At 39.7% G+C, this 20,940-nt stretch overlaps 1 protein-coding gene across 1 annotated transcript in view; it reads right to left on the bottom strand.

The window, feature by feature from the left end:
- Positions 1-20,940, bottom strand: part of csmd2 (CUB and Sushi multiple domains 2) — a 605,906-nt gene that overhangs the window by 100,469 nt on the left and 484,497 nt on the right. Inside the window, exons 44-46 of the mRNA XM_060847269.1 lie at positions 10,277-10,465; positions 7,855-8,040; positions 4,969-5,163 (exon numbers count right to left, since the gene is read on the bottom strand). Coding sequence (XP_060703252.1) covers positions 4,969-5,163; positions 7,855-8,040; positions 10,277-10,465 — 570 coding nt within the window. The remainder of the gene's footprint in view (positions 1-4,968; positions 5,164-7,854; positions 8,041-10,276; positions 10,466-20,940) is intronic.

The raw sequence follows: 20,940 nt of genomic DNA, 5'->3' as shown, positions 1-20,940 counted from the left end.
AGCAAACTTCGAAAAGATGAAATGATGGATGAAAGAAGCTTCTCCAGTTATCAAAAAGGAAGGGATCAGCAAAAACAAACACGGGTCCCTTAAATGTGAGAGTAGGTAAATTACAACGATAAATAAGAAATTGGCATAGGAAAACAAAATATTTTCTGTTGACTTCATGATACAAAACACCAGAAGTAGTTTGAAAACAGAGGACTAGTGAGAATGAGGAACTAAAATAAATTAGTATGAGTAAGGAAATAGCATCTGAGAATCGTTTGTATCTATAGGCTGCCCATTGTCCTGCATGAAGGCCTGAATCCTAGGATTTTACAACATGTGGCTAAAGTGATGATCGAAACAAAATAGTCCCTATGGTTTGGAAGGAAACAAATATAACCCCATATGCTGCTTTATACCAAGTTAGTATAGAAAGTAAGCAGTCAAGCGACACAAGGAGACTGCAAAAAAGGATGTAAAGAGGTTACATGTGTGGAGAAGAGACAGCAGATGGAATATGGAATACAATACAAATTTGAAGTTATTTATTTAGTAGAAAAATAGAAAAGCAACATGGTTTAACTGGTGAGAAATCCTGATAGCACATCCTGGTGACATTGCATACATAGGTTCACAAATTAATTAGAAAAGCAAACGATATGGTAGGCCTTTTGACAGAAGCATTAGACTATCAGAGCAAAGAAGCAGGCAGGAATGTGTACATCATCTATGGTCTAAATAACTGAATACACCGCTTCAACAAAATGAGCAATTACAGTTAGGTGTGCAGAAAGGACAATGTCAGAGGAGCACAGAGATCCCTTGGGGTTATAGGACATGTTGAGGTTAAGTTGAAAGTGTTTATTAGGATAAGAGCTTTTACACTGAGGCACTGCCAGTTGATCTGCTCTGCCAGATTGCTGCCAGGATGTTGAATGGGTGGGTATGTAATTTGAATACTTGCTTAAGAGATGCTTAAATGGTCGTGACCCTCATGGCATTTTGCAAATTTAAGGGCAAAAAGACATCCAAATCAGGTAAATGTCTGCTAACCATGACAGCTCTGACACATATAGGGTGAACTGCTTCAATAATAACAAACTGGGTTAGTAGATTTTCTCCTCATGCTGTTTAACACATCCTTTAGCTTGATAATTGTGAGTGAATTAACAAATCCATGAAAATGGAACTGAAAATTTCAAAACAAGATACAATCTTGCATTATCACGCATTTATTGGAGTTATCTACACACCCATAATTTCAGCATGACAATAACCTTTCATTCTGATATGGAATGGAGAAGTGGATAATAAATGGATATGCAAGAGTGAATTGCACAACTATGAAGAGTTAGAACTCATTTTAATATCCTGTTTTTATCTTTGTGGATTTATTTCCAATGCATTTGAAGGGGTATACTGATGACATGAAGATGGAACTAGATGAGAAAATTGTCTGAATCTGGCCTTGCAGAAGTCAAAATCAATAGATGTCTGGTCAATAAGCTAAGGTACTCCATCTGTAAATAATTTCCTTTGAATCAGTTTGACAGTTCAAAGTAAACAAATCATATTCATCTGTTGTTAAAGTAAAACAGCATTTGTCAGCTTTGCTATCTCGATTTACTGAGATTTTCAATCAGGATTGAACAAAATGCTACAGGAGCTACAAATCCAAAACAACCTTTCTCCCCATTCTCACTGATGTAACCCAGAGTTCATTCCCTCCATTGACCCACCAATATCCAAATTTTACCAGTTTCCTGGGATTGTCTCCAGTCTCTGAATCTGGCTGGTTCCCAACTGGTAAAGAAACAAAACAAAGATGCAAATGAAATCCTGGCAATAAATTTGACAGGACCTCTGTCCTCTTTGAATTTCCTGACTTCTAGCCTGTAGACACCTACCCCAATTTTCCTGCACTCCCTGCTTCCTTGGAAATATTAAGGCCATTGTCCTCACGCTATTCAGCCTATTAGTTGCAGGGTAGTGAAGAAGGCATTTGGTACACTTACTTTTATTAGTCAGTGCATTGGGCAGAAGAGTCAGGAGATCATGTGGGACAGGACGTTAGTTAGGCCAATTTTAGAGTACTGCATTCAATTTTGGTTGTCCTGATTTAGGAAAGGTGTTGTGAAACTGGACAGATGTGGAACTTGAAAAAGTTCAGACTATATTTACAAGGATATTGCCAGGATTTGAGGATTTGAGCTAAAGGGAAAGGCTGATAGGGTTGGGACTATTTTCCCTGGAGCATCGAAGGCTGAGGGATGACCTTATGGATGGTTATAAAATCTCCAGGGTAGGGGAGTCCAAAACTAGAAGGCATAGGATTAGGGTGAAAGGGAAAAGATATAAAAGGGACTCAACGGACAACTTCTTTCGCCAAGGGTAGTGCGTGTATGGAATGAGCTGCGAGAGGAAGTAGTGGAGGTTGGTACAGTTATAACATTTAAAAGGCATCTGGATGGGTATATAAATAGGAAGGGTTTAGAGCGAGATGAGCCAGGTGCTGGCAAATAGGACTAGATTAATTCAGGATATCTAGTTGGCATGGACGAGTTGAACTGAAGGATTTGTTTCCATGCTGTGCAGCTCTATGACTCTTGTCTGTGGAGGCAATCAACACACACATACAGGAAGGCAAGTGAGCAATGAAATTTGGCTATCTTTTCCCTCCTTAATCCGTGGAAGCGAAACCCATTTGTAGTGCTCTATTGCAACTGAGCTAAAATAAGCCAGCAGATAGTACGCATCAACCTTTTATGCTGGATTACCTAACACAACAGGAGGCGATATATTGATGCACTTGGCTAATCAAAGGATTTACAATAATATTTCCCAACAGAACATAGAACATTACAGCACAGGGACAGGCCCTTCGGTCCAACATGCTTTTGCCAACTATGAAGCCATTCTAAACAAACCTATCTGCCTGAACATGATCCTTATCCTTATATTCCTTGCCTGTTTGCATGCCTGTATAAATGCTTCTCAAATGTTACTATTGTATCTGCTTATATCATCTACTTTGGCAGCGTGTACCAGGGACATATCACCCTCTGTGTAAAAACTTACCTCACACATTTCCTTTAAACTTTTCCCCTCTCACCTTAAACCTATATCCCCTAACATTTGACATTTTTACCCTGGGAAAAAGACTCTGGCTATCCACCCTGTCCATGCTTCTTATAATTTTTACATACTTCTATCAGGTCATCCCTCATCCTCTGATGGTCTAGTGAAAACTGTACATGTTTGTCCAACCCCTCCTTATAGCTAATATACTCCAATCCAGGCAATATCCTGGTAAATCTCTTCTGCATCCTCTCCAAAGCCTCCATATCCTTCCGATTGTGTGGTGACCAGAACAGTACACAACATTCCAAATGTCGGAATTAATGTTTTAAACAGTTGCAACATGACTTGCCAATTTTTAGACTCAATGCCCTGAATGATGAATGTAACCATACTCTCTGCCTTCTGGCTCATATTATCTACTTCTGTTGCTACTTTCCTGGAGCTCTGGGCTTGTATCCCAAAATTCCTCTGTTTATCCATGCTCCTGAGGGTCCTGCTATTTACTGTATACTCTCCTCATGCATTTGACCTCCCAAAATGTATGACCTCACACTTGTCTGGATTAAACACCACCTATCCTTTCTCCATTGAACTTTTCAACTGATCTACAGCCCGATGTCTCCTTTGATAAACGTTTTCATGATCCAGTACTCCACCAATTATCACGCTGTTTGCAAACAGACTCGGCAGACCACCTATATTTTCATCGAGACCATTTCTGAATATAAATTAAAAGCACAGAGGTCCCAGCATAGATATTTGCATAACACCAATTTTCACATGCCTCCAGTCAGAAAAATATGTTCCACAACTAGCCTCTGCCTTTTATGACCAAGTCAATCTTGTTTCCAATTTGCCAGTTCACCATGGATCCCATGTGACTGAATCTTCTGGAACAAGCTACCATAAGGGACCTTGTCAAATACTTTAGTAGAGTTAGGGAGACCGCACCTACTACCTTACTCTCATCAGCCATCTTTGTTAGTTCCTCAGAAAGCTCAATCAAATTTGTCAGACAAGTTCTCACTGCATAAAACCACGCTGACTATCAGTAATATGTCCATTCTTTCCTAAATGTGAGTAAATCCTGCCACCAAGAATCTTCTCCAATAATTTCCCCTCCACTGATGCAAGAATTCATGGCCTATAATTTCCGAGATTATGCCTGTTGCTCTTCTTAAACAGAAGAACAACATCGGTTATTCGCCAGCCTTCTGAGACCTTGCCTGTAGCTAAAGTGAATACAAACATCTCTGTCAAAGTTCCAGCAATCTCCTCCCTTATCTCCTTCAGTATCTGAGGATAGACCCCATCAGGTCTTAATGACTTGTCTACCACTTGCTTTTAAGAAACTCAACAGCTCCTCCTTCTTAATATCGGTATGACCCAGAATACTAACATACCCCTCCCTCATCTCACTATTACTCACGTCTCTCCCCTGATGAATACAGATGCAAAGTACTCATCAAGAATCTCATCAACTTCCTCTGGCTCTATGCATAAATTGCCTCTTTTGTCCTTGAGTAAACCTACTCTTTCCATAGCTACCATAGCTACCTGTACATATAAAATTCCTTTAGATTCTCATTAATGCTACTTGCTAAGGACATTTCAGGGCCCCTTCTAGCCTCCTCATTTCTTGTTTAAGTTGTTCTCTGCTTTATACGCCTCAAGGGCTTGTTTTGATTTCAATATTTAGCACTAGATATGCCTAAAACAATTAATGGTTCAGTCATAAATATCAACAAAGAAACAATTTCAATTGTGTTCTGCCTGTAAACAGATCCATGACCAACTGAGAGGAAACAGCTCACCTTCTGGCAAGAATATTTGATAATCAGCTCATGTCTAATATTTTACAATATTAACCTGTGTGTTAGTACAGGATGACATACTTACTTTTACAGCTAGGCTTCGGCTCTCCTCCACTCCAAGTACCATTAGCCTGACAATTGATGACCCTATGTCCTTGCAGGTAATATCCTGGATCACAAATGATAATGACTTGAGCTCCATATTGATTTGGGTTTCCATATAATAGCTTCCAGTTCCCATGCTCTACACGGACACTATTAACATCAGGACATGTCACAGCTGTAAGGATAGGTAATAAGCAATGATCAATAGCAGTTTATTACATAATTGCCTACTGAGTTGAAATTTTCTGATCAGTTATCATTTTTACCAATCACAGATAAGAACTAACCTTCTCTTACTCCTTTCAAGATTTATTGACAAGACCCTGAAATGAGGGTGATCTTGCAACCTATTGATTTTACTTGTATTTTCTTTTAATTCGACCTATGCTGCCCACACATAAATACACATCACATGTGCTTGCATGAACGATTCCTCTCAGCTTTCATCAATGTGGGAACCATGTTACCTCAATGCAGTTCCTAAGGAGGAGGAATAGCAATATATATCTCTTACTATTATAACCAGTGACTACGTTTTGTAGGAATTGTGAAAATGTGGTGTGGGATGTGGGAATTGCAAATAAGAATGCTTAGTTCTGTTATCATCAACCCATGTGGAAGCAGAAGAACAGACAGAGTTCTTTTGATGCCTGCTTCCTCGACCTAGATGCTGAGTACTGACACTTTTTATTTTGATAAAATTGTTGGCTATGGAGTTTCCTGACTTAAAAATATTGACTATAATCCATTGCCTATGAAACACTTTGGGGCGTCACGGGACATGAAAAGAACATACAGAATTAGAAGCATATTCATTCTTTCTGTCATGACTTTGCCTGAAAAATATCAGACAAACTCTTAACAAGACATTCTTAAACTAGCCCACTTAACAAATTATAGTTTGCTCACAAACTATGAATCAATAAAAAAAATTACTTAAAATTCCTTAAAACATTAATTCTGAACTCATGGCAGCAATGCAGAAATGTTTTCATTTATTCAACAATTATTTTCTTGGGTTTGTCAATGCTTTCAGTAAAAGCAGCTCTGTATTTACCAACTCAAAATGTGTTGATTCACAATAAATTCACTTTTGCGAGCTATATAGGACAGACTCTATTATTTCAAGATAGACTAGCAGCCTAACTGAGTGGGAGTGGACCCTGCATTTGTTAAAATGTGTGGCAATAAATGTGATATATACGAGGTGACTCCTGGAATAAGTGTGTATTGAAAAAACTGCTGTCCTCACAATTAAATGAAGAACAAAACCAAAGGGAGATTTGATAAATATATCTAAAATTATGACTGGGGAGCGTAGCTGGGGATAAACCGTTTCAACTCATAGCAATAAAAGGATAGAAATTTAAAATAATGGCAAAAGCCCAGGGGGAAAAAAAATGAAAATAATCATTATTTTCTACATTAAACGTTCTTGAGAATGGAATGTACTGCTGAAAAAGGTGGTAGAAGTAGATTCTAGAATGAAAGTAGTAGCTTTCATTCTAAATATGTCATTATAAAAGAAAGAAATTGCAGGATTACAGACAAAGATCAGGCCAGTGAGAATAATTGGATAGCTCTTTCAAAGACCTGACAGATACAGAATGGATTGAAATGTGCCCATCTGTGCTGAATAATTCTGAGTTTTTCTTTTCCATTGAGGAAGTAAAATGGTAATGAAAGGTTACAAATTTCAGAGAACCACACACACAAAAAATAAATGTGAGGTTAAGGAAAAAATCTTTAAATAGATTAGCTGTAATGTGAAATTTTCAGCCATAAAACCCTTGTTGAAGCATAACCCATACATTATTTTAATCAAAAATCAGATAGTTGGGTTAGAAAAGTGCTCACAAAGAAAATGGGGAATGAGCAGGAAAGCACAGAAACAGGAGTAGCTGATTCTGCCTCTTCAGTGTGTTCCATTATTTAAATGGATTGTGCCTAATCTGTATTACACCTTCATCTATTTGCCATAGTAACCCTAATACACTGACCTAACGATCTCAGTTTTGAAGTGTTAAATAGTTCTATTCTAAACAGATATTATTTGGAGTGGGGCAGAGGCAGGGGCAGGATGGCAATGTGGGAGTGCAAATAGATTCAGACAGTTTCAGATTTCTGGTGCTTTCTGCACAAAGAAGTGATTTCTCTAATCTTAGGTGCTTGGTTCAGATCTCAGCAGAGTCAAAATCCCTCTCAGCCTTGTTGATTTTTAAAATCATCTTAAACATGTCAATGAGAATACCTGTTAACCTTCAGTAGAAGGAAATCTATGTAGCCCCATTGGAATTTCTTCATTATTTATTACTCTTAATCCTGGTCTCATTTTATTGAAATTGCATTGTCTCTCTTTGAGGCCAATATAGCATTCCCACTCAAAATGAATTTTGGATGCAAAATGGGTCTTACCATGAAATGCATGTAAATGTTGCATCACATGCAAGCTTTTGAATTCTAGCACCCTTGAAATAAAAGCCAACATTAAAGGAACAGTTTTAATTGCATTTTTTTTGTGTGGCTGACCACTGCCTTTTCATGATTCTGCACTTAGAATCTTACACTCCTGTGTTTTCAGTTTCAAATTTTACAGTGTTTAGAAACATTCAGATATCTACCTTAGATCCACAGATCTAAAAGGCAGAATGTTATGAAAGCTTCATCTGACCAACACCATAGGAGTAACCAGAGAGAGAAACAGAGACACAGAGACAAGTAACCCATGGGACAGTACCACCATCTGTTGAAAGTCTAACCAGTTGTACCACTGGGAACCTCTAGAAGCAGGTCAATCTGTATTCCTTCACTCATGTAATGATTTCTTTTCAGAGCCGTGAAACAGAACTCCTAATTGCACACTTACGCACACACAGTGGAGGGTAATCATTGTTGCTCCATTTTCCATTTTCCTGGCAGACGGCAGTTGATAGTTCACCAGATTGCAACCTATATCCTTCATTACACTGATATATGGCCCTTGTTCCAAGAGTGTACTCTCTCCCAAAGACTGTCCCATTCTCTGGGGCTTTTGGAACACCACAAGAAACGGCTGAAAAAGAACAAGTGACAGCTTTGTTTGATAGATTCACCAATATAAACATTGCTGCTTTAACATGAAAGGAGACAGCAACAGTTACACTATTGTGCATCACAGCACATTGCCACACCCTGTGGTAAAATACAGCTGAGCAACACCATTTTTGTACAAGTTGAGGTCTCAGTTTCATTTATGGAAGTAGACATAGCAATAAGGCTATGCACTTTGAGAGAGACAAACACCTTTGTGTGATAACTCATCCACTCCAAAGTGGCACTTGAAAAAGCTTGTGGCTGTAAACAACACTTGACATGAGGGGACTAAAAAGCTCGAGGCATGGAAAGCATTAAAGTGGAAAATGCAGGAATAAATTGAACAAACAAATAAAAATAACTAAACTCCAATGCATTTCAATTCATATCTGTATGCATCACATCACATCATGAGTAAAACAGTGACAAAAAAGCAATTTGAAGAAAAACATAGCCCTTCAATTCTCTGTTAAAATCGGACTTCAATAAAGTTTTATTTGAAACACCATAAAGCTATTTATAAATGATTGGCCTGGAGTTTTGACATCAGTTCCAATCAAGTAACTGTTTAATCTGCATGAAATCAAATCAAATATAGAGGAGGACCACAGAATCTTAAGCACAAATGAAAACCCAAACTTTATGCTTCAAGTCATCTATTGCATTTTATCTAGCTTGCCTGAATGCCCATCAAACTGGCTGTATCACCACTCAGCACATTTCAATCAACTGCATTAATTTTGAGAGGCTGATCACATTGTACCCATGACATTGGGTACACTAGTACTTATGAACACCTATGTTTATCACCTGACCAGCACTCCATTATAGCAAATGATCAAATTTGCTTTACTTTTCAAATCTCTTCTGATTTGTCTCAAACACATTTATATTTAATATGTAGAGTTTTGAAGGACAGAAAAAGAAGTGTGTGTAACATCATAGTCTCCAGCTTCACTTGGGCATATTTTCTATGCTTTTTCTATGACTGAATCACATTCCTTGAGACTCCATTGGGCTTATTCTAGCTATAGAGTTATACTACACAGGAGTAGGCCCTTCGGTCTAATTTCTCCATCCTGATCAGATCTCCCAAACTGATTTAGTCCCATTTGCCTGCTTGGCCCATATCACTCTAAACCTTCCCTAATCACATATCCATCCAAATGCCATTTAAATGTTGTAATTGAACCAGCCTCCACCACTTCCTCTGGCAGCTCATTCCATACACGCACCACCCTCAGTATGAAAATGTAGCCCCTCAAGTCCCTTTGTAATTTTTCCGCTCTCACCTTAAACTTACACCTCCCAGTTTTGGACTCCTCTATCCTGGGAAAAAGATCTTGTCTATTCACCTTATCCATGTCCCTCATGATTTTATAAGTCTGTACAAGGTCACCCCTCAAGCCTCTGATGCTCTAGGGGAAAACGCTCCAACCTATTCAGCCTTTCCCTTTTGCACAAACTGTCCCATCTCAGTAATCCATGTATATCTTTTCTGAACGCTTTCAAGTTTCACAACATCTTTCCGACAGCAGGGAGACCAGAATTGAACGCAATATTCCTAAATGGCCTCACCAATGTCCTGTACAGTTCACAAGTAAATTACATTTGAGTATCACCACTTATTTGTGCAGACCAGTGGGAAATTTTATTTTTGGGCCTATCTTAAAGAGACCTCTGGGTTACTTGAACATGGCATCACCTTAGCAAAACCAGCACATCATCCGATATGTCCAAGTCACCCCAGAACATCCATAAAGGCAACACAAAGCTGTTGTGTGTTTTTTTTTGGTTTTGCACTGAACAGAGAAAACAGAATTCTTTGAAGGCCTCTCTGATATGTTCTTCTCTGGCAGTGGATTGAAATCCCCACAAAAACTAGGATCAGGTCATGATAGATTTATTTGCTTTTATTTCCAATCTCCTTTCAACTATTGATTTCCAAAAATCCAAAGATGTGCAGGTTAGGTGAATTGGCCATGCTAAATTGCCCATAGTGTTTAGGGAAGTATAGCTTAGGTGGATTAGTCAGGGGTAAATGTAGAGTAATGGGGTAGGGGAAGGGGTCAGGTTGGATTACTCTTCAGAGGGTTGGTGTTGAAGTGTTGGGCCAAATGGCCTGTTTCCACACTGTAGGGCTTTAATGATTCAATGAAAAGTGAAGACAGTGTTCAAGACACATGCAGAGCTCTTAAATGGGATAATTTTCTTACCTTGACAAAGAGGAGGAATAGTATTCCAGTTATACCAGCCTTGTGGGGATCGAGAGCATGTTGCAACAGCCTGTCCAATCAGCCGATAACCTGGATCACAGCTGAATTGCACCTTGCTGCCGGGTAGGCCTCCAGTTTGAGTGTGAACCATGCCATGCCTTGGCGGGCTTGGTGGGCTACAGTAAGGGGCTGGTGACAAAGAAAGAACATATTTGCAAACACATTCAATGACCCAGTACCAAAACCCCCAAAGGTGCCATGGTGGCATTTGTGTGGCCATTCTTTCAGAGAGATACACTTCGTGTGTCAACTGATATGTGAAAATAAATTTCCTAAATAACTAATCAAATCCCAATATGTGAATCATCACGTTTTCACTAAAATAAGGATGCAAAAATAATCTGCAGCACCCAGATACCATCAGCAAAATGATGCTATTGCACCAAATACTTTACCATAGCAACATCATGCCATATTACTCACCATGGCAACGCTGCCCCTTTCTGAAGAAGTGCAAAGTCTGACAACTTGCTCATCAATTTTCAACCACATTCAAAAATCAATAACCAGCTACCTTTTTTTGTGTCTGAGTGTCTTTTTTCTTTTGACGGTAATCAGCATCACTGAACTACAATAATGCAATTAAATCAAACTGAGAATTCTGAGGTAATTACATTTAATCAGTCTAAAGGTAAATCAGGTTGAAGCGTATTGCATCCCAGAAAAAGGCATCAAGTTTAAATCAAAATAGATTCTTATCCAATTAAAAATTCAGTTACTACAGTTGACATACCATTGCTTACTTAAAAACTATGTTCATCATTACAACTCATTTTAAAATGACTGAATTAATTTATGATGCATTTTTTTATTTTTGTCAACTCCATCATTTTCACAGTAACTTATTAATGTATTAAATGTCTTAAGAGCACTTCAATTACAATTTGTGTGTTTTGTGCTGCTGTTGTCTTTTGAATGAAATGTGGCTCCCATCACAGCGAGTGATACATGATCTGTTAATCTTCTGTAAGTAGAGTTAGTTGAGGAAGACACTTTTGGACAAATTTCTAATACAGACGATCAGGAACATCAAGCAAAAATACGCAGTCGCATGTATTACTCAGGCCAAGTGGTGCTGTGTATTTTTAAATACCGGAAAAATTACATTTAAGCATTTTAAGGTGATGGTGGAAGATGTTAAGTTGAACACACTTCCAAGATCTCAAGTGATATGTCAATCTTTCCTTCAAGCCCATTTTCAAAGTTCATGTCAGTTAAAAGATTCATCACTCCCAGAGCATGAGAATGATGACAGCCCACCTTTGACCTCCCCTGAATTACTGGATAGCTGATCGTCGGGTGCGTGATACTGATGTCAACTAAGATCCTTTTGTTACAGTTATGAAAAAGCACACCAGCATCTAACTAATGTGAATCAGGAACCATGCTGAGTTCTATGACACTCCATACCTATGTGTTCATGCAAGATTGGTTACTTTATTTGTTTTTTAAACAAAGTTTGTTGCTGTTGAATGAAGTGTAATATTTTTGCTGCAAATAATCTGCATTGAAATCTTGTGTAGAGTTTTCCTCCCCCACATTGCTACTATATTGCTCAAACTTTCAGCTTGTTTTGAAGAACATTCCCGGGCATGAGGAAATCACTGCTGCAGGACAAGCTCCACAGGGGGGGTAGTCCCACTGGCAAAAGTGCCAAAAGATTATGGGACACAGATTGAAGGTGATCAACAAAATACCAAGCGATGACAGCAGGAATTGCTTCTCATGCAAAGTCTGTTTAGAATCAGAAATGTGCTCGCTGTGAAGAAGGCAGACTTCATTGTGGCGTTGAAAAATAGGATCGGATAAAAGGAATAAAATGCAGCATTATGGAAAAGGATGGGATAGAAAGATTGACGAAGGGCTGATGCCCGAAATGTCGATTCTCCTGCTCCTCGGATGCTGACTGACCTGCTGTGCTTTTCCAACACCACACTCTCAACTCTGATTCTCCGACATCCACACTCCTCACTTTCTCCTAGGAAGAATGAGTCAGTTGATTTGCAGAGAGTTAGTTGAGACTCAAAAGCCTGATTGGCATCAATCTATGTGCTGTGATCTTAAAGGATCTCTTTGTGTCCCTGAGAAAGCGAGATCAGGAAGGTCAATCCTAGACAAAGAATCCTGCAAAGACAGTTGAGGAAGCTGCTTACACTGCAAAGTAACGAAGTTCACAAATTCCACTGCACAATTTAATGCTTTTGGAAATGGCAATCCAGAGGAATGAATATAGCAGTGATCTCGAGCTTTCAGCTTGGAACAGAAATTTGAGAAGCAAACAAGCTTCAACATGAGCTGCAAGTTGGGATCTTTATCCACACTCCCAGTGCACATTACAGACAACCCCTTTTCCGTGTCATCAACAACATTTTAAGTGCTCTCAACCCTCTCCATGTTCTGAGTTGTAGCTAATCAGATCACAAGACTGCGTCCCCATTTACTTTTCCAAGCGCATATCCCCGTTCAAATATGGACTTGTTTACATTGGAAAATCATTGCCATCATAGAATCCCCACAACATCATCCTGAGGTTTAACATTGACTAGAAACTGAGCTGGACTAGCCAGATGAACAGTGGCTGCAAGAGCAGACCAGTGGCTAGGAATTCTGCAGTAACTCACCTCCTGACTCTCCACAGTCTGTGGACCACCAACAAGGCCCAAGGCAGGAATGTAATGGAACATTCCTCACTAGCCTGCGTGAGTGCAGCTTCAACTCAAGAAGCTTGACAGCTCCAAGTCTGTTTGATTGGCATCGCATCTAAAAACCTCCACTCCCTCCACCACTGACACTCAATAACAGAAGTGTACTATTGATAAGATCGCAGTTCAGAAATTCAGCCAAGATCCTTAGGCAGCACCTCCTAAACTCATGATAATTACCATCTCAAAGGACATGTGCAGCAGATACATGGGATACATACCAGTTTCAAAGTTCCCCTCCAAGCCAGACACATTCCAGATTTCAAAATATATCACAATTCCTTCAGTGTCAGTGGGTCAAAATCCTGGAATTCCCTCCTTAAAGCATTGTGGGCCTACCTGCAGCACATGGACTGCAATGGTTCAAGAAGGGAGCTCACCAGTACTTTCTCAACAGCAACTAGGGACAGGCAATTAGTACTGACCCAGCCAGCGATGCTCACATTCCATATTAAGTGAAAAAAACATCCAGAAAGGCACTGAATCCGGGAGCAGAAATTGCTCCATGAGTATATAATAAAGAAAGGTGAAATTGCATGCCATGCTCAACAATAAATCAGTTTCTTACTTTCGGCATTTATTCTGATATTCCCACTGACCTGCATGTAGCCTAAAGGAGATGCAAGTTGAAGTAAGATAGTGACATCACACGGGTGTAAGTTGGCAACATGCCTTCTTGCAACAGATGGCGCAATTTACCTTGCTTTTCTATAGAAAATAACCCGTGCAAGCACTTCCCCTCAGGTACTGCCATGTAGTCTGCTTGCAATCACTTTAGCACTTCATACAAACAACTTGCTTCTGGTAATAAAAGAAAATTACTGAGAGTGCCGGGAATCTGAAATAAAAGCAGAAAATGCAGGAGGAACCCAGCAGGTTTGGCAGCAGAGTTAATGTTTGGAGTGTGAGATGCCTCTTGAATTCTTAAGAAGTTGTAATGGACTCAAAACGCTAACCACAGACAATGCCGGACTTGCTGTGTTTCTCCAGCATTTTCTGTTTCTGCTTCAGCTCAGTTCAACCTAGTGGTCTCCCTGATATGAAATCTTGTGCTATGGGGGCTTGGAATTCTTTATCTACAGTCTGTAATCTTATTACGGACAGAAAACACGATAAAATATCCTTAAGAAATCCAATACTTAATAGCCTTCCCAACTTACATGTACGTCGAAAAGACACAAAATTCTAGAAGGTGAAAAACAAAAACAGACAGCCACACCATAATGCCCTTTCTCAATAACATTTCAAAGTCTCAATAGGTAACAAAGCAGGTCAGAAAGCAGGTACAGAGGATATTGCTGAATCTGAATCATTGGATTTTCATTGCACTGGCTTGGTCATTTGTCAAAATCAGAAGTCTAAAAGATATTAATCCCATCTACGCATTTAAATGAGAAACAAAGTGTGCATAAGCTGCTCTTTTATAAGTTAGCTGAACTGCCTGTTGGGATTGTTGTCATGATGATGCCTGAAAAGACCACTGTTGTGATAGAGTTTGATAGTTGCTACTTAATCTTCTATTCATCCAAAATGAATATCTGCTCAAATTGACTTCATCTATTCCTCTGAGTCACTATTAAAGGATCACTACTGCATTGACGATTAAACTGACACTTTCTTCTTGCTCTTCCTCTGACATAGGTATTCAGTTTTAATGGCTTGGACTCTCACATCAGTGCAGGGTAGACACCTCAGATGTTGAACATTGACTGCAAGGCAGCGTGGAGCTAAACCTGACCTAAACCAGCATTACACCTGAGGCAAAACAGACATTGCTGGAGAAACTCAGCAGATCTGGCAGCATCTGTGGGGAGAAAGCAGAGTCAATGTTTTGGGTCTAGTGATCTTCTGACACTGAAAAACAGAGAACATGCAAAAAGCTCAAAGGAACTCCAGGTGGACTTTGTTTCTATATCCTTGACGACAAAATTCCACCATGCCTAAGTGCTGTGTTCAGCAGTCTCTCACTCCAGTGCTGGTTTCAGAACCTTGCTGAGATTCAGCCTAACCTTACCTTGTGGAAATCCCTCCCTGTCCTCCTTTTGCCTTGCCACTTTACAGCTAATTTTAAAAGCCTTCTTAAAATACATTATCTCAATGATATGTTCAGTCACTTCCCTTCCACATGTGCATAATCTATTCCTCACCCATGAAACACCACATAATATTTTCTCAATAAAAGGCAAAACCTAAATACAAGTTGCTATTTTGATAGTCTGAACACATCTATGATGTCCTGCAATTGCATGTTTCTGAAATGGCTTTTAGTGAACTCCAATACACACAAGCCTTTGATGCTATTCATAATCTGTTTTGTTGCTATTGCCTAAAGCATCAGTGAATGTCAAAAAAGTATTACACTGTATTTAAGGAGCTTGTTATATCAGCCATGACATTGTAATACAGAATTATTACAATTACTATTGACCAGAAGTAGCCTGTTTCAGACCCTCACTCACCAATGCTTCATACACTAATATACTCGATTAATGGCTTTGTTCTTGTGCTTATGACAATTTTAGATTTTAGCACAGAATAATTACACTGGTATCTAAAACACGGATATCAGTGAAACATATTCACATGATGAGCAACGAGTTTGGAAGAGGAAAGATATATTAATTTATTCATGATTTGGAGATGCCGGTGTTGGACTGGGGTGTACAAAGTTAAAAATCACACAACACCAGGTTATAGTCCAACAGGTTTAATTGGAAGCACACTAGCTTGAGGAGCGACGCTCCTTCATCAGGTGATTGTGGAGGACTCGATTGTAACACAGAATTTATAGCAAAAATTTGCAGTGTGATGTAACTGAAATTATACATTGAAAAATTGATTGTCTGTTAAACCTTTCATCTGTTAGAATACAGTGATGGTTTCACTTCTTTCATGTGTAAATCACAAAACCCATTTTTTAAAAGTTGCATTCTCGGGTTAGCTGTTAACAATGGTGATTGCTAGACAATATGTTGAAGGTGTTAGCCCCCTGTGTTCTCTGTCTATGACCTGATGTTTAGATTGATTGTAATCTAAAAAGTGAGATAACAGTGTTTTACATAAATTCATGCAGTTTTTGAGCTCAGAGTTCTACATGAATGTATGCAGTGTTTGAACAAAGTGCAATGTAACTCTGCAATACAAATTCACCACACAAAATATAAGTGTGCATGTGGGTCTTTGTCTGTGTTGGAGGGAATCCTGAGGGACAGGTTGTACATGTATTTGGAAAGGCAAGGACTAATTCGGGATAGTCAACATGGCTTTGTGCGTGGGAAATCATGTCTCACAAACATGATTGAGTTTTTTGATGAAGTAACAAAGAAGATTGATGAGGGCAGAGCAGTAGATGTGATCTATATAGACTTCAGTAAGGCGTTTGACAACGTTCCCCATGGGAGACTGGTTAGCAAGGTTAGATCTCATGAAATACAGGGAGATCTAGCCATTTGGATACAGAACTGGCTCAAAGGTAGAAGACAGAGGGTGGTGGTGAAGGGTTGTTTTTCAGACTGGAGGCCTGTGACCAGTGGAGTGCCACAAGGATCGGTGCTGTGCCCTCTACTTTTTGTTATTTACATAAATGATTTGGATGTGAACGTAAGAGGTACAGTTAGTAAGTTTGCAGATGACACCAAAATTGGAGGTGTAGTAGACAGTGAAGAGGGTTACCTCAGATTACAACAGGATCTGGACCAGATGGGCCAATGGGCTGAGAACTGGCAGATGGAGTTTAATTCAGATAAATGCGAGGTGCTGCATTTTGGGAAAGCAAATCTTAGCAGGACTTATACATCTAATGGTAAGGTCCTAGGGAGTGTTGCTGAACAAAGAGACCTTGGAGTGCAAGTTCATAGCTCCTTCAAAGTGGAGTCACATTTAGATAGAATAGTGAAGAAGGCGTTTGATACGCTTTCCTTTATTGGTCAGAGTATTGAGTACTGGAGTTGGGAGGTCATGTTGCAGCTGTACAGGATGTTGGTTAGGCCACTGTTGGAATATTGCATGCAATTCTGGTCTCCTTCCTATCGGAAAGATATTGTGGAACTTGAAAGGGTTCAGAAAATATTTACAAGGATGTTGCCAGGGTTGGAGGATCTGAGCTACAGGGAGAGGCTGAACAGGCTGGGGCTGTTTTTCCTGGAGCGTCGGAGGCTGAGGGGTGACCTTATAGAGGTTTATAAAATTATGAGGGACATGGATAGGACAAATAGACAAAGTCTTCTCCCTGGGGTCAGGGAGTCTAGAACTGGAGGACATAGGTTTAGGGTGAGAGGGGAAAGATATAAAAGAGACTTCAGGGGTAACATTTTCATGCAGAGGGTGGTATATGTGTGGAATGAGCTGCCAGAGGAAGTGGTGAAGGCTGGTACAATTGCAATATTTAAGAGGCATCTGGATGGGTATATGAATAGGAAGGGTTTGGAGGGTATGGGCTGGGTGCTGGCAGGTGGGACTAGATTGGGTTGGGATATCTGGTCGGCATGGACGGGTTGGACCAAAGGGTCTGTTTCCATGCTGTACATCTCTATGACTCTAAGCTCAATCACTCTACAACCAAGTTATTCAACTCACTAATTTTAGTCTTAAACTAAATGAAAGCATAAAATTTTCACTAAGGCATATTAAGTGTGTTTTTCATTTGGTTTCCTTCTCCATTTAGTAATCATTTCTCCATCTTTCTTTTTAGACACAACTATTGAAACTGGGATCCCCTCTAGGCCAATTTAGGATTCACAAATTACCAACACCAATGTTGTATTTCTTCTATTATCGTAGAATTGCATTTCTCTTCAACAATATGGGTCGATGGGCATGTTTCTGTACTGTAGGATTCTATTTTCCATGAATGGACTTATTAGCGGGGGTCAGTTAGCTCAATTGATTGGATGGCAGAGTGATGCCAACAGCCTCGGTTTAATTCCAATACTGGCAGAGATTACCAACACTCTCGCACTCTCCTTCTCAATATTTCCCTTTATCTGAAACATGGTGACCCTTCAGTTAAACCATCACCAATCATCTCTAATACTGGCAGAGATTACCAGCACTCTCCCTACAGTTTCATAACACTATGGCAACTCTACCTTATTAGCAGATTACTCATATTATTGTCTATTAGTAAGCATTCTCTTTCCTTAGACAGTTAACACTGCCTTCTTGCGCAGAGTGTATTTGTTGTAGGTTCCCCATGCAGCAAGATTGAAAGAAAAATTGCCTTAAGTCCCTTTGACCTGATTAGGTGAGGAGGAAGACAGTTTAAACTTCCCATCTGGAGTATGCCAAGACACTTACTATTGAGACATTAGGCTGTATGCAGAAGCCATGTCAGTTGACTTGTCAAATTATCACTCGAAGACTGCAGATTTCACCTGGTTGTTAATAGAATTGGGAAATATTATGCATTGTCACTTCACTTGTCACTAATATGCTGATTGATTGATTTTGCAATCCATTCCTCAGTTTTTTCCAATCTATCTAGTTCTCTATTGCATATCATTGCCTTTTTGCAGTTTCTCCATGTGCCTCCTGAATGCCAAGGCAAAACACTTTTTGACAAAAAAGACTGATGAAAACACACTATTTTCTTCCTGTTTGCACTGCTGGAAACCTCAGCCACAGCCTGGACCTTCACCTTTAAGCTGAAACAACGAAACCTGGTTACAAATCTAAAAGCTTGTTAAAATAAGGAAACTGGAGCAAGAGTGACTGAAAAGTGGCATCACAATGGCAAAAACCTGACAATTTAGCAAGGTAAGTTGGCACTCCTATCATTGACACGAAGTGATCTCTGTTTCAAATGAAGTAGCCATACTGCTCTATATGCCTGCTTGCAAATTGATGGATGGGGGAGGAAGAACTGGGAATGTCAAGGGACACATCTTATTCTCATCACAGTTTGTGAATGGCATTATAAGAAGCCTGGAGGGAGCATTCCCAACAAGCAACTTATATACAGCATGGATAGACCTTTGACAATGTGCCTTTAAACATGAGGAAAAACAAGCTAACCTCAATGCAAGAATCATTATCTCCTCACAGTTGCTGCCAATGGTGATTCAGTCAATGCACTTTTATTGGATTACTGGTTAGGTTTGCAGATCTCATACACTTTTTGAATGGAGGCTTTTCAACTTATTTAATTACAAGCCAGGCAATTTGTTGCAGAATGAAGCAATAAACAGAAAATGTCCATGCTACCTCTTTTGCTCAGAATTTGATTATTAGCAACTGAAAAAGCAGCAAATTAAGACACGTTAATTAGGAGGCTAAGTTAAAAATCACACAACACCAGGTTATCTCCAAATCATAATTAGGAGGCAGCAGCCAAGTCACACGCCAATTCGAATCAGTTGATTACACCCACTTGATTTTATCTGTATTTGCTCAGCCTCAAGGAATTTACGTCTTGAGCAAAATACCTGTTCCAGATCAGCAAAGAATAAAATGGGGAAAGCAAAGACTGGAACAGTCTGTTCTGTAATTTAGACTTTTCCTCTGGCAGGGATGTATACCAAAAATGCTGTGTGCTAATGAAGGTAAAATAACACAGAACTGAGAGAATTTATATTTGCTTATTTTTAACAAAAAGAACATCTGTAATGGATGCAAGATTGGTGAGGTCCAGAAAAAAACTCCTCTGTTCTCTCCAGACAAAATACCTCGATGACAAGATAACACAAGTGTTCCGGTGTTGCCTTTTGCTCCCTTATGACAGCCATTGTTAGAGTCTGATACTATTAATTTTCCATCAGACAGTGTTGATTGGGAGGTCTTGTGGCCCTGGGATCGAGTCCCATGCCTGAGCGCATTGGCTGTGAAAGGTGCATCCACCATGCAGCCAAATAGATTGATTGTCAGCTGTGAATCTTCCAATATGCCTCAAGACAGCTTGTTAAAGTGGGAGAGTTTCCTGGTCAGGCATTCTGCAAAAAGCTAACGCCTGCAGTACATTGGACGCAAATGTGGATCCCAATTTCAATGGAAGTCCAATGTTGGAAATTAGGAGGAGAAAAAATATACAGACAACCAGTTTTTTCTGACATCCAATTTTCTCCTGTGGATTGCAGCTTGTTATAGAGTGGATGTTGAGTGTTGTCAAAGAATTTAACATAAACAGCAAGGGATTTTGAAACATTCCACCAACTCGGTGGCTTTGGTGGTAGAGTTGGTTAGCTCAGTTAGCTGCACAGCTGGATACATAGTGATGCCAGCAGCACAGGTTCAATTGCTGTACCAGCTGAGGTCACCATGAAGGTTCCAACTTCTCAACTTCACCCTCGCCTGAGGCATGATGACTCCGAAGTTAAACCTCTAAATTGTGTCTCTCTCATGAGAGTGCAGCCCCATGGTCCTCTGGTGCTATGGCAGCTTTATCTTACTGCCACTAAACTCGATGATGACAACTGATGGTATTGAAATTCAATTCATAAAACCTGGAATTAATACCTGGACCATGACATTGAGCATTTTTTGTTGTAAAACCCACCTCGTTCACTGATGCCCTTTAGGAAATGAAATCTGCCATTCTTACCTGGATTGACCCACACATGACTCCATATCCACAGCAATGTGGTTGACTCATAACTGCAATCTGAACTGGCCTAGCAAACCACAAGATCAACAGCAATTTGGGATGGGCAACACGTGCTGTGAGTGCCAGTGATGCCTATATTCCAAAGCATTTTAAGAAAATGAACCAGATTCGAGCTGTTATTGCAGTTTAAAGCATTATTCCAGGACTTGACCACAAGATCGGCTTTTCAGAACAGGAGAGAAAAGTGCTGCCTTGTTGAAAGTGCTGCCTTGGAGATTAAATGTCAAACTTTGGACTCTTTGCCATGTTTGGGTGGGTTTTGAATGCCTGCTAGCATGAAAGGAAAGAGAACAGGGAGTAATTCC

Source organism: Hemiscyllium ocellatum, chromosome 30 (assembly GCF_020745735.1).
Source record: "Hemiscyllium ocellatum isolate sHemOce1 chromosome 30, sHemOce1.pat.X.cur, whole genome shotgun sequence".
In the NCBI taxonomy this organism is placed as follows: Eukaryota; Metazoa; Chordata; class Chondrichthyes; order Orectolobiformes; family Hemiscylliidae; genus Hemiscyllium; species Hemiscyllium ocellatum.
This window is presented reverse-complemented; position numbering and strand designations above follow the sequence as displayed.